The following is a 14,947-nucleotide window of genomic DNA, read 5'->3' as shown; positions in this document are numbered from 1 at the left end:
TCTTTTTTATTAACAGACATCATGAAAATGTCAACAGTAACAAAATTTTTTAGTCCATTAAAAAAAAAGTGGGTTGGATTGACAAGACTCCTCCCACAAAATAACTTAATGAGGGAGAGGGTAAAAGAAGGGAGGTTGTGCTCCGATACATAAATGTGGCTGATATTCCATCCTTCTTCGTGGTATTCACTCATTGAATGCGGTAAAAACTGGCTTACAGCAGCTCAGTCCCTGTCCATACAGTCATGGCTTCAGTTACTTTTATGTGGAGGAAAGCGGAATATCAGACACATTTGACACAGTATTAAAATGGGGGCATGTCACAAAGCAGGATCAGAGTTAGCCAACAAGCCTTCCTAAATACTCTGAAACATCATTTCAGAGACCAAAGAGAAAGAATGTCTGACTACTAGTACACGTACAAAGCTAGAGATTAAGTTTGTCTTTGTTCACTACCACACAAGCCACACACCTACATTGTGTTTTAATAGCATTATTAAGTCAGCAGGCTAATTTAGTGATCCATTTCATGGGACACCCCCAAAACAGGCTGGTAGGCAACACAAGCAAATAGAGAACAGAAGCAGACACAAAAGAGTGAAGCACCATCAGAAAACATGATAGTGAATTAAGAGAGGGGGGGGGGGGTTATATACAGAGGGGGGAGGCTGTCAGTGTGTGCCTTTGTCAACAACACAGGTCACCATGATTACATAGGTTTTTGCAAATCCAGCTGCTTAAAGAAGATAAAGGAAAAAGGGGTTTGGTGTGAGAGCAGGACTGTCTCCAGAAACAGCTGTGTCACTGTAGGAGCAGAGACACAGTGTGAATCTGAATGACAGACAGAGACAGAGTGGAAATAAGATACTAAACTTCATCTTGTCCTGCAGGCATGGCTGAACTCTGCTCCTGGTACTCTTTACCCCTTACTTCCTTTGAGATAGACACAGGTGACGAGGGTGGAGGAGGGACATGGACAGTGTTACTAGACTGGAGCCTTAATACACTGTAGTGTGTATATATATATATATATATATAGATGTGTATGTGTGAGGGTGTGTGTGTGTGTGTCTGTGTGTGTATGTGTGTGTGTGTCTCCTCTGTAGTTTGTGTAAAACTGTGTTTTTACATGTGTCTCCCTTATGGCAGCAGCTGTTATCTTAAGCCTCGCTCTCCCCAGCCGATGAGGTGTTCTGCGCCTCCTCCTCCAGAATGGGCACAATCAGGTTGTCCTTGGACATCAGGTTGTACTTCATTACGAAGCGTGTGAACCGGTGACACAGGAACGTTTCATTCTGTACACACACGAAGCACAACAATGAAATCTTGCATCCTGATTCTTCAACATTCTAGTTTGTAATTGTCATTTTCACAGCACTCAGTTGAGACCTGCTCTCCTTAGTTACTGTTACTATGTCTGTCAAGCATTCCATTGTAGGGCTGAACGATTTTGAAAAAATATCTAATTACTTTGACTGATACTGCCATTGCGATATGATTTGTGATATTAGAGGTAATTATCATTTTAACATCTTTATTCGTTTTTTTTTTATTGAAAATCAAAATGTTCTTTTGCAGGAATCTGTACCAAATGACAAATATTGGGCCTCCTGCAATCTGAAAACTGCAGAAAACCATATTGCGATTTCGATAAAATTTCAACTAATTGTGCAGCTCTCGATAACTGTGGCAGATTTAAAATCAAAATTTGCAGTAACAGATGACAGTGCATTTTGTTGACAAAGTGATGACTCTGACTAGCATATTTCATGTTTCAAATATAGCTAGCCAGTGTAAGCTAATGCCAGTTAACAACCAGCATGCTGTCACAAGGATTAAGTGTGCCAGCTAATATAAAATATATACTATATTTATGATTCCCCTTATGTATCATTTTTCATTGAGAAACATTATTGAAATGTCCTCCCTGAACATTTTTTAATCATTTTTTAAGTTTTATTATTTTATTGTAAAGCACAAAGAAAAAAACAACTCATCGACTTCATCTCCGAAAATATTATTTCATCTAACTTAACCCTTGAATTGTTTCGATGCTTAATACAGAAAAACATACTACGAGAAGCAACAGAGGGGTCAGATTTGGGCTATGCTTCACTTTTACAAGAGAAAATTATTTGAGGACATGGAGAAAAATCCATGAGTTTGGCAAATGCAATGGAATCCAACAGGCTGGCTACAGGTGGTAAGCTAGTTAGCCTAACATGCATACGTGTAAAGTTTAAACCATTCCTCACTCATGTGCATTTTGTTTTCAGTTTTTGAAAGACTACATAAAAGAAACCACCCATCAAACTCATAAGACACAGAGTGTCACTCTTCTTACAGTCCCATGCACACCAATTCAACATGTAAAGAACTGCTTGACAGGCCGAAGGTTCCCTAGTTCTGGTAACTAAGCTATGACTGGACAGTTGCTGTTCAGAGAGGTTTAGCAACTTTTTTTTAGCAACTAATCAGTTCAACAGATCTTTAAGGAAGATTAAAAACACAGATATATTCAATTATTAGTTTAGAAAGTCATCCCTAACATTGGCTGTTTTTTCTACCTACCTCATACTTGTCAAATATCTGGCGGTGATGGAAGTAGGCATGAGAGAATATCCTATAGATGCGACGACAGACAGAGCCCAGTTTGGCCACTGATGACTCCTTGATGCTCACCCTGGAAAGATACATCAGACAGTGTCAGCTGTGTGAAATGATATATACTCTATGTAAGGCAGCGCCACCATGACTTCACAGCAATTCAAAGCTCACAACAATTGGTCATTGGTGTGAGGACATGAGACAGTTGTCAAATTAACTTGTAGGAACAGTGTCACTATTCAGAAACTGGACCTTTAAAAAAATATTTTATACTTAAACATTATTTATTATTAAATAGAAAGTAAATAAAATTGTCATTAATAATCACTTGAACTATTATGACAACATACCAAAAATTTTCATGGGGAATGGTTGGTTACTCTTCCCCATTACTGATAACTGAAAGTTGAATATCTTTTATTATTTAAATTTTATAGACATACTTTTGTACAGAACATGTGCAAAAAGATATCAAGTACAAATACTTGAACAACATGGTTAAAAAACAATAAAATAAAATAAAACGAAAACAACATCCATGTTGGTCACCTAACACTGATTAAAATCAAAGCAAGGGGCCGCAGGTGGGAGTCAAACCCTCCTCCTCTTCCTCTTCCCATTCCATAAGTACATATTCAGTGTGTAGGATTTGAATTTCTCTCAAGCCCTTTTATTTTAACACAGCCTCTTTCATCACTTTATTGTGCATACAACTGAGTGCAACACCATGAACACCTCCAAAACAGAGCAAAATTATTTCTATTTATATGTCCCTCTCTATGACAGCACACAGTACACTCCACCTTCAAAGTATAAATACATTTTACATCAGACATGGTCAGATAACACATTGTTTAAACTAATTTTATTTCAGGCATATTGCTGCCTTAAAGCAGTCCAATCCATAATCCCACAATAACATGGTTTAGCTGTGATGCCCACAGCATTACTGTTTTAGCTCATTCTCACGGCAGCAGGCAGCTGTTATCTGCAAATCCCACTGCCAGCTCAGCAGCAAACAGACAAAGTTAGTGCCTGAGTAAGTTGGTGAAAGTAGTGGGACAGCAAATGAAGAGTCAGATATAAAAAGAAAGTAATTATTGGATTCCATGTGTTATGCGCTAACAACTATTTGCTTACAAGTTTGTCGTATCCATTAAAAGGTGGTAAGTCAACTTTTTGTGCACATCTTGTTTCCACTACCCCACAGTATCTACAAACATCAATTACTGCAGGTTTAAGGAGGATGACTGACCTGCTGGGGAAGTATTTGTTGCTATTGAGAAGACAGGCAGCTCCGTCCAGCGTGTGCCTGGTGTAGTCAATGGCAGGGCACTGTGGAGCACAAAACTCAAACTGTCATTCAGAGAAAAGGCTCAGACAAATTAATCATGCTTAGGGATTAATACATGCAAATGTAACCTTCAAAGAGGTGCAGTAGTACAGCGTAAAGGTGTTAATGACAACAGTGAGCTCTGAGTAAACCACAGTCTTGACTCACCTCTTTGGGTGTCTTGTGGGCAGCACATAAAAAGATCCACTGCTCTGTGGCTGTCATCTGGGTGCAGGTGTCTGGATGGCACTCGCTCTGAGGGAGGAAACACAAGCGTCACTACAGCTGATACAAAGTACTAACAAACATACCTTTAAAACTCTCCTCAGGAGGACAGCAGCAGCTATAATCATGTTTGTACTGAACTGGCTGCTGTATTTTTTAGGGCTACCACAAATACCATTTTTGGGGCTTTGCTCCAGTGAGAATTACCCCCAGTTATTCAAAGCTTCAGCAGGGGCAGGGGAGGGCAAGTCATCACATTTTCCTCAAATTTGTGATCATTATTTACTATACACTTTGCTATTCTTATAATTCTTAGTCTAATTAGTCTCCATCACCGCTTTCAAATCTCAAAAGTCTGCTTGAGGAGCACTGAGCTGTTAAGAGCACAGAGGGAGAGTCAAGCTTGTGCGCTTCACAGTGCTCGTAGGATGCATTTGTGAACACAATGTAGAATTTCTCCCTCACAAGACAGAGTTTCTGTTTGTGGATACTGCTCTGTGTGCTCGTATGAACCCTATGATTTATGTCTGCATGATTTATGACTAATTAAACACAATAGAGGAGCTTCATTTCTCAGTTTCTAACAGTCTTTTGCCTCATTTATAGCACCAGACCCAACACCATCTTCCTCTCTTCAAAATAAATAACTAATACATAAAACAAATGCAGTATTCAAATACTGATTTGGACGTTGATTACCATAGCAACAGTGGAATCTTCAAAGCTTCAGATCAGCCCTAATACTCAGCCTCCTCATGTATGTAGAACAAATAATTTGTTGGAGACAAAGTGGTGATTTTGGTGCAATGTTCCCTTTATAAACAGGTAAACCAATAACTTTTCCCCCCAAAAAAGAGGTCCTTCAAAACCTTAAACAGGATCTAATTTTTGCTTTTGGTACAGACTGTCCTGGCATCACCAGATTAATTCACAAATGCAAATTATTCTGGAACCTCTCATTCACCCTGTATTTCTGACAGACAGTTATCAGCAAAGTGCAAATCAAAATGCCTCTGCAAGTTGGACAGACAGCAAAAAAACTTGAGAAATAACGCTGAGTGACACGTGTGAGTTGGGGCGCTGCTTGGTTTGTTTTCGAGCAAGGAAACAAATGGTGGTCTGGTCACAAACTTTATCAAATTACAGCTAGCAGGCGCATCAGCCAGAGCAAATGACAAATAAGTTTGCACATTCGTCTGTTTACCAGCATCCTCAAAGCAGAAAATTTAAGTTAAGTTTGTGTATCTCGTGAGTTAGATCATTTACCTGCAGTTTTACAGCTAATCCATTGAGCTCCAGGCAGAACTGCCTACAAATAAGACAGAACAAGAGCAGTTAGAAGACAGACAAATGAGTGAGTAACCCTGACAATATTGGTCAAACTTAGTGATCTTGTTTGTGCTGTTTTGCTAAACTGGAAAAGAGAACAAACAAAGTGTAAAAAAAAAAAAAATCCTAAGAACATATGAAAAAATGTTCCCAAAATATTTTGGGTCAGACTTCTGTAACATACCTGAGGTGCTCATACTTCCATACCCCCTCGTCCTGACCCTCTGGAGGTTCCAGGATCTTATCAATATTGGAGCAATCTGATCTAATGTTCTGCTGAATGTACTGAAACAGAGCCAACAAACACACTTTAGTAAAGACCCACTCAGTCACAGCAATGTGATCTTCATCACCTTGATATAATCTTAATACAAGGTAATCTACAATTTCTATGTTTGAAACTAGATGGTGTTGATCACCTACATGTGGTTTCCCAGTCTTCAAAGGTCCATTACAGTAAAATAACAGTTTCATGGTCCATGTTTGCACAATTCTCAAAAAAACACATGTAAACTAAAAGTTATTCACTGTACTCATTCTGCCACTCGGCACAGTCTGTGTAGAAGAGATCTTAATGTGAAAGGTGGAGGACAAAGTGCACAGTCATGAGGACTGAATAAAAATGAAAGCCACTGTGGGGCTTCAGCAGTGATTTAGCCACGGATGTGCAGTGAAGCACCTCCTTTTTCAGCCATTAAAGCTATTACATGAACTCCTACTCTGATGGTTAACTGGTAGCTTAGAATGAGAGGTAACAGTATCTTGTGTTATGACTGAATGATTTTTCCCCTTTCTGTTTTCTTCCGAATTCTGGTTATAAAAAATTGAAAAAAGAAAAAGCTAACATTTTAAACTTAGCTCATCCCCTTTTCACCATGACAAAATAAGTGCCTTGTATTTCAATCTTTATTTCTGTATTTTAAGACAAAAATCACATAACCACTCATTCTGTTTTTACTACCACTTTCTGAACAGAAAATCCAATGACCAAAGACACACTGATCATCTCATCATCATTCATTTATGCACTGGTTCCCAAACTTGGGGTTGCAGAGCCACTGCATGGGGGTCGCAGGTGGCCAGAGGAAATATAGAGGGTGAAACAAAGCTGAATGAAAGTTATGTAGGGGGGATAAACAAACAAGTGTTTGCTGATGCTTTTTTATGCTTTTTTATCTGTTGCTTCCGCAGTAATTGTTCATGATTGATAATAATGATTGTGGGGTGGCGGGCCTGAACATTTTTTCCGGCTTCTGAAGGGGGGTGCATCAGGAAAAGGTTTGGGAGCCACTGCCTTAATGTGTGACTTTCTCAGTTTTGATTTTTGATCATACCACCACACATGTGATACCACCATACTCTACTGACAGACAACACATACAGACACAGCCTTGTCTTATTATATTTGTGTGAACTTGTCATTGACATATGCTAATTCTTGCCTAACCATCACATCTAAGTGGTTGACTCTAAAACCAAGTCTTAACTCTCAAACAGCCCTTTAAACTTTGGGGGCAGCATTTTGACAGCAAGCCCCCCACACCCACAACAGCAACCACACACACACACACACACACACACACACACACACACACACACACACACACACACACACACCATGACATGGCATGACATGACAACACACCTGTTGGACAGCCAGGGTGCTGTCCATCTCCTCAAATGATTCATCCGGCCAGTTGTAGAAATCCTATACATGGAGAGAGACAATTTTAGTCAACACTGTGAACAAAGCTGCCATAGCTACAGCTGTTAGCTGTCATCTGAGGGTTAACAACAACATTCAGGGACCATATTGTTACCACACATGACATGGCGTAGAGGAAGCTGACTTAAATCTATATTGTTAATTATAAAGCTCGCCGAGAGATACCAGTCTGTCAAAGTTATCAGCCTGTCTTTTTTCTACATTGCTCTCAGCTAAGAAGCTAATCTGACACTAGCTAGCTAACAGATAACGTCAGCTGGGGTGCGACTGCTTCCTGCATAGCTATCAGCTAACAGAGGCAGCGTTTACGTTTGGTTATAAGTTAGGTAAACATAATTGTGTGTTTGAACTTCATTCACCAAACTACTCATAAAATTCTTTAAACAACAATGAGAAGCTCCGCAATACATAGCAAAACCCCTCAGCCATAAGACTTAACGTTCCTCCAGGAACTAGACCGAGCTAAAAGCTAACGTTAGCTAAGTTAGCTGTCCATGTCCATGTCAGGCCCGTCCTACAACTACTTTGTGACCGAGTTCTCGACAGAAGACGTGCAGTAAAACAACACGACTCAAGTGAGACACGGTCGCAGACCTATGGGGGCTCATTTACACTGATTTTCAAATATCCCTGCCGGGTGAAACGCACCTTAGCCTTGGTTCCAGGCCGATTCCTCCTGAGAACTGCAGTACCCTCCGCCATGACCATCTCGACAGAATCCCCGGATGTTCGTCAGCGGCTGAGCTGAAGCAGCGGACTCGATCTGATGTGAACACGGAGCGACACACTCAGATCTGTTTCACATCAACTAAACACAGAGATACTCGCATTCATGTACTGTACTGAACCACAAATGACTGGTTCTTCTACTCTATATGATTATTTCCATTTAACTTACTTAATACTTAGGCTACTACTACTACTACCTCTCTTTATTCCCAAGCAACTGACAGCCTGACCTGGACATGAAGTTCATCAAACTCAACTTGCACGAGCTGGGGGCCACTTTTGCAAACATGACAGGAGTCCAAGGGCCAGTTGATAATCATTAATAATATTTATCAGATAAGATGAATATCATTAAAAGGCCCAACTAGTTTGTCTTTGAAATCCTTTATTTTCATATGATCTGATTTATTAAATTAAAGCTACTGCAAGGGGTTTTTATGAAACAGTTCAAATTTATTACTGATGCCTCTATATCAGTGTTTCTTAAACTGTTTCTCTCTGGGGGCCCAACAAAAAATGACAAACTATTGTGACCCAGTTTGCAATGAGCTTTATCAATCATTTTTGGGAAGTTACCTTGTATGTAAATGAACGTTCCTGACCAGTTTTACTGCCATTTCTACATCATCTTATATCAGTGGTTCACAAACTTTTTCTATCGTGCCCTCATTCAAAAGCTGAAAAAAAAATTCAATTCAATTTAGTTTCACTCTCTGTTTCTTCCCTGGTCTTCTGGGGCCCCCAGTTTAGGAACCATTGCCAGTGGTGGAAAGAGTACTGAAAATCTGTACTTAAGTACAAGTACTGCTACAATGCTAAAATATTACTCAATTAAAAGTAAAAGTACTAATGTCAGGAATATACATAATGAAAGAAGTATATTGTGACAAAAACTACTCAGAGTATTAGTTTAACTACTAATGTCAGTCACCTCTCCAGACTAGGGTTGCAAATTTTGTTCATTTTCCTGAACCAGTAGTTGAAAATGTTAACTGATTTATCATTAATAATTTAGATTTAGATTCAGATTCTCCTTGGAATCAGATGAAACAAGCCTGTGTTCACACTTCACCCACCAAAGTTACAGTGAATTTTATGTTAGTTATGCCAGTTAACAGGAAACAGAAGGAGATTTTTTTACTGAGATAATTATTTTTGATGCAATATTTTTTATTATTATGTTGGAAACACTGTGCTTTTGTACACAAGGGCCTCCAACATCAACAAAATATTAAAGTTCTTTGTAGCTTTAACTTATTAGTCATGATAAATTAAGAACTGACAGATAAATCAGGTGTTTTATTGCATCTAATATCAAGAAATTCATTTTAATCATAAATTAAATCATTTAGTAAATTCTTTAACATAAAAAATGTATTTCAAAAATTGAGTAAACACACTGAAGTGAAAATGAATAATGCTTAGTAATTTAATATTTTAATTTAGGTTTGACTTGGGCTTAAAACTCAAAACTTATCACAGCAAACTGACTTGAAAAGTATTTTTCACGCCAGTTTAATGATTTAATTGTATTATGTACTGAGTTACATTTTGACTCACACTATGTACGTCAGAGGAATTTTGTACTTTTTAAAGCTGTTATATTCGTTTCTTTTCGTTTCAACTTTGAACAAAGCTACATGTTCTTGTTACACTGAATATAGTTGATCCATTTAGTTTCATATTACATTTATGCAAGTGCACTAAAAAATTATGACATCACGATACCTGCTTTATAAAGTAATTGGACCAAAAGTCAGTGAAACGTTTGATCTCTTCCTTTCCTCGTGTTACTGTCTCATTTTATTGTGCTGTTTTTGCTTTTTCTAGTTCTGACAACAGCCTGCCAGAACTTCCTGTAAATGTCCCCAAAGTCTAAACCATCCAAAAAATGTTTCCATACTAGAAATGAACAACAGTTCAGTTTGATCCAGACTGAGGTCACCTCTTTGGGTCACACAGAGGTTTGGCTGTTTGGTCTGACTGTTGTCCGAGGGAAGTTTCAAACCTGTAATCTGGATTCAGCTCAAACTGTAAAGTCTGATGGTCCAGACCAAACAAGGAAGGTTTGAGAGGGTTCTAAGTGAGACCAGTCTCACACCAAATCCTCAGATTTAACTTGTTTTCAGCAGGTCATGTCCAAATCTGTTTGATGAATCTATTGTATGAGTATGGAATTATTTGACAAAAAGACAACAATGAACAGTTCACTTTTATTATTGTAACAAAATGTGATTAGAATTATTTACATTTGCAATAACATAGATAAAAAGAAAAAGACATGAAAGAGGCAACTTAATTTCTTCTCTCCAGGGATGACGGGGACTTGACATGTTCTACAGCAACAAACAAGAATGAAGACTCATTCGACGTATTTACCGAGGATATCTCCGTCACGGAACAGGAAATATTCCTGGAGGACAAGAAAGAGGACAAGAAAGTGAGAGATTAATTGAAGAGCAGACAACAGGAAACAAATCTTCACGGATTCAGTTGAAAAGCCAAATGTATTTCACCTTGTCGTCCAGACTGACTTTCGTTCCACCGTACTCTGGTAGAAGAACTTTGTCTCCAACCTTCACGCTGACTGCCTGCAGGTCCCCTTTCTAGAATGAATAAATAAATAAATAAATAAATAAAAAACAGCCAAAAAGTCCTCAGAGCCAAATAACAACTAGAAAATCACTAAGGGTGGCAGAAAACACCCATACCTTTGAAGAGTGTGATTATGTTGTGTGATACTGTATAGACTCTCAAAGAACATTGATATTGTGATACATGCAAAGAGTCATATGATTCATGATAGATTTAAGCATATTTTGGTGTGTTCTCTATACTGTTGTGTGTGTGGTGTGACGGTGTGCAAACAGCATGTCAGGAGACTTGGATTACACCAGACAAGCAGTATGGAGGCATTTTATGTTTTGTCTTTTTTTCTAGTTGTTTTTTACATTTGAAAACTGGTCACCATTCACTTCCATTGAGAAATTCTGTAACACTGGTTTCCTGTGAAACTCCAGCAGTGTTTTGTGGACTAACAAAATAAACCAAACTTTCAATCAGTTTAAGGGTGACTAGATAATGACTGAATTTTTCATTTTTGGGTGAACTATCCCTTTAAGAGCTTCAAGAACTGTGTTCTTACTTTAAAAACAATCTCAGAATGTCTGAATCAAACCACTGATCTGTACACATTCATGTACACGTTCACGGACATCTTTGGTGTCCCTCCTTTACAAACACACACCTCCACTACTTTTTTTATCTAGTCTTTTGATTTACTGAGGGTTTGCTTTTTTTTATTGACATATCCCTTTCATTGTGTTTCTCTTGTCTTCCCTGAGAGCACAATGTCAATACAGAATTTTTCAACAAAGAGTTATTTTAAAATCACCTGGTTGACAGAGCCTGGTCCTACTGCCACTACTGTGGCCTGCAGCACTTTGCCTTGAGACTTCTCTGGCAGCATGATGCCGCCCTTCGTTACCGTCTCTGCCATAAAGCGCTCCACCAGCACACGGTCGAACAAGGGGAGGAATTTTCTGAAGGCCTGGAAGTGACCATGAAGAGAGAAAAATCAGCAAATAATATCAGTCACTGTCAAATAACATTTTACTTTTATTTAGAGCTGCAACAGCATTGATTAGTTGTTTCATTGAATGACTGTCAACACGGATGTAACACTATATTGAATATTGCAATAAAAAGATTCTTAGGATATCTACTATAAATTTGCACCGTTTTACTGTTTTTTTATTTGAGAAAAAGACTGTTACCTCTATTTTTTCACTGAAAAGGGAATCAGAAGCACTCTAACTTAAAAATAAAAAACATACTTTTATAATACTTTATAATTAATCATTTTTAGTGATTTTTTAAGACAAAATGTAAAATTTTTCTGGTTTCATCTTATCAAATGGGAATATTTTCTGGTTTCTTTGCTCCTCTCTGACAATAAACTGGATAACTTTTGGTTGTGGACAAAACAAGGTATTTGAGAACGTCATCTTGGACTTTGGAGAAACAGTAATCAACTTTTTTTTTTTACCATAATTGATAATCAAGAAAATTATGTAGAGATAAATCGATCATGAAAATTGTTTGTTGCATCCTCACCTTTGTTACACCATCAAATAAAGCTTTGATTTTTGCTGTAAGAACCCAATAATACCACAAGAGGGCTGTCTTGAGTCAGAGACAGTGTTCTGTTACACAAAATCAAAAGTCAGTTGACCCCTGACCCATTGACTTTATAGTGGGTTTTGCAACATGTGTAAGCACATGGTGATAAGACAGAGTCTCTTTATGATTTGATGCAGCAGAATAGCAGGTCTATGGTATAATAACTCTTACTGGGCTATAGTACAACTGCACAAACTCAGGTTTAAGTTAAAATGTTTCATGTGGAAAAATGTTCTGGTTAAAATACAGGAATGATTAATCAGAAACAGCGGCTGCTGTGTTAAGAGGGAGAAGTAACAAGAGGGGGTGGAGGTTAAATAAAGACAGCATCTAAACGATAAATGAGCAGCTCTCTCACAGAGGCAGCCTTTGTGAAATCAATTGTTGCAAAACTCAGTGTGATGAAAGTCAACATTTCTTCATTATGCCAAATATTTCCAGCTGTGTGTGAAGTTACAAGCAGCAGACGGGTGAGTGAGTGAGGAGAGCAGGCTGATAGCAGCAGATGTGTGGGTGACCTTGGCTCCAAGGCTGTTTGGGGTGAGGTAAGGAGGGTGGGGGTGGGGTGGAGGACAGGTTTGCTCACTGATTCACTGTTTAACCCAAGGCAGGGAAGGACGAGGCCTCCTGATAAAACACTTTAATAATTAAATAGAAGCATCTTTGAATTTTAGGGAATCAGTGACAGTCACACAAACACACACTGAGCTGCGATAACAACACTGACTGGTGATGAAATGTCCTCCAGGTTTGTAGCAGTACAAGATAACACTCAAGGCCAGTTTGTCCAGCTTCCAGAAGGTTCTCTCTGCAGCACTTTATTAGCTGGTAGGGGTCCAAGTTGCACAAGATGGTTATGAATAACCTCACGTTTTCTATCCGTAAGCTACATGAACTCTTATTATACTGTGGCCTAATATTTTATCCAACCCATCTATATCATATCTCAGCATAACACTGCAGTTCAACGTCTCCATGTGTTTTATAAGCTTCTCACAGAATATACATTACGTTGCTGTGGAAATAAAGCTCTCATGAACTGTCTGATATGCACCTACAACAAACTGTTTTTTTACAGAACATAATGGAGATTTTTATTCGTTAGCTTTATGGGCAGCATTCGGTGGATATTTAGAGCTGCAGCTAAGAACTATTTTCATTACTGAATAATCTGTCCATCATTTTCTTCTTTTCAATTAACTGTTTGGTCAATGTTTCCCAAAGTCGTACTCAAATGTAATGTTTTGTCCACAACTCAAAGATATTCAGTTTACTGTCAGAGAGGAGTAAAGAAACCAGAAAATATGCACATTTAAGAAGCTGAAATGAGAGAATTTGGACATTTTTTGTGACTTAAAAATGACTCAATATGATTCATCAGTTATCAAAATAGCTGGAGATTAATTTAATAATTAATCATGACAGCTCTACTAAATCTGATCTATCAGGTTAATAAAACATAATAAAACAACACACAAAATTAATAAAACATAATAATTTACTTTATTCATAGTTAATTATAATTATTAAAAAACTCCAGTGAAAGTTACTGTTTCAGTGCCCTGATATCATTTTGGACAATAATATTTCTCTTTAAAATGTGAAATATCCTGCCTCCATAACACAAGTGTGGCATCAAGAGGGATCACTGCTAAAAACGTATTTCTGTATATATTCTATATAATATACTCTTTATAAAGAATATCAGCCTATACGTTGATATTTTATCTCAGACTCCATTTTAAACACAAATAGTTATACTTATAACTGAGAAATATTTCAGTAAAATAACAAGTTAGTGTTACAGACTGTTTCAAAATGTTTTTTCTCTGATCGGACACATGCTGTGCGTGGATTGGTCATGAGGTCAGCGTCTACGTAGCGGAAGCAGGAAATGATTTAAACGCGGCATGTAAATCATATTTCTCACTGACCCAAGGACATGCACGGTTAAATATGACAGGTGAACCTGACCAACGGTTATAACAGTATCATTAACAGTTTGATTAAAGGATAATTGCACCAAACCAGTCTGAATACTGGTGTGTGAATGAACTCACGGACATTTTATTCATTCATCCACATGTGACTGAGCTGCTGCAGTTATGACTCTCACATTCATTTCTCAGCACAGCTGTTGGATGCTATAGATGTGTCCCCGATTATAGAAAACATCTCATGACGTTAGTCGCCGAGTGAACATTAATGTTTGTTGCTAACAGTGAGTTTACAGCAGCACCTGCAGGTTTAAAGACAGACAGTTAAAAATCGTCTGTCGTCTCCCCTTCTCTCCTCTACAGTGTATCACGACACAAACACGACTGCGTTAAACCAGCGTTCCCTCCTCACTGTTCATCTTCATTCTTTGACCTTGTGAATCGATGTTACAGCAGCTAACACAACATTAGCCGCTAACGATCATTTAGCAGCCAAATTAAGCCTGAGAACCGATTTGGACGCTCTGCTGCCTGTCTGCAGGAGTTTGTAGTCTTCATTCTGAATAAGGACAGTTTTGGAGCGCTTGTCTTACCATGTCTGGATGTGTGTGAGAGGTCTGAGGGTCTGTGTGGAGCTGCACCCCGGTTTCTCAGTGAGCGTGGATCTGACACACTGAACGGGAATATCTCCACGTGAGGAAACATCCAGAATTTTTCTACGCATGCGCTCTCCTGACCTGAACTTGAAGTCCGGTTCGTTGCCTAACAGAAAATTATGAAACACCTGCAATGTAAAGAGAAAAACGCGTCTTTCTATCTAACAAGATTATTCAGTAAGACAAACACATGTTCGGTGATTTTTAAACTATAATTTGCTTG

The 14,947-nt window shown here is 38.3% G+C and overlaps 2 protein-coding genes across 2 annotated transcripts in view; both read right to left on the bottom strand.

Annotated features, from left to right (window-relative positions):
• Positions 1–8,008, bottom strand: part of mob4 (MOB family member 4, phocein) — an 8,020-nt gene extending 12 nt beyond the window's left edge. Inside the window, exons 1-8 of the mRNA XM_084724428.1 lie at positions 7,869–8,008; positions 7,140–7,202; positions 5,679–5,779; positions 5,432–5,474; positions 4,109–4,195; positions 3,863–3,942; positions 2,572–2,683; positions 1–1,295 (exon numbers count right to left, since the gene is read on the bottom strand). The exon at positions 1–1,295 is cut by the window's left edge and continues 12 nt beyond it. Coding sequence (XP_084580554.1) covers positions 1,161–1,295; positions 2,572–2,683; positions 3,863–3,942; positions 4,109–4,195; positions 5,432–5,474; positions 5,679–5,779; positions 7,140–7,202; positions 7,869–7,928 — 681 coding nt within the window. The 5' untranslated portion in view covers positions 7,929–8,008 and the 3' untranslated portion in view covers positions 1–1,160. The remainder of the gene's footprint in view (positions 1,296–2,571; positions 2,684–3,862; positions 3,943–4,108; positions 4,196–5,431; positions 5,475–5,678; positions 5,780–7,139; positions 7,203–7,868) is intronic.
• A 2,142-nt stretch (positions 8,009–10,150) lies between these two features.
• Positions 10,151–14,819, bottom strand: hspe1 (heat shock 10 protein 1). The gene is made up of 4 exons (XM_084723964.1): positions 14,662–14,819; positions 11,344–11,499; positions 10,466–10,555; positions 10,151–10,362 (listed from the first exon to the last, which is right to left on the bottom strand). The coding sequence occupies exons 1-4, from the start codon at positions 14,662–14,664 to the stop codon at positions 10,312–10,314; spliced, it is 300 nt and encodes a 99-aa protein (XP_084580090.1). The 5' UTR covers positions 14,665–14,819; the 3' UTR covers positions 10,151–10,311.
• Positions 14,820–14,947: the final 128 nt, after the last annotated feature.

Source organism: Lutjanus erythropterus, chromosome 8 (assembly GCF_056507025.1).
Source record: "Lutjanus erythropterus isolate fLutEry1 chromosome 8, fLutEry1.hap2, whole genome shotgun sequence".
Classification (NCBI taxonomy): domain Eukaryota; kingdom Metazoa; phylum Chordata; class Actinopteri; order Lutjaniformes; family Lutjanidae; genus Lutjanus; species Lutjanus erythropterus.
This window is presented reverse-complemented; position numbering and strand designations above follow the sequence as displayed.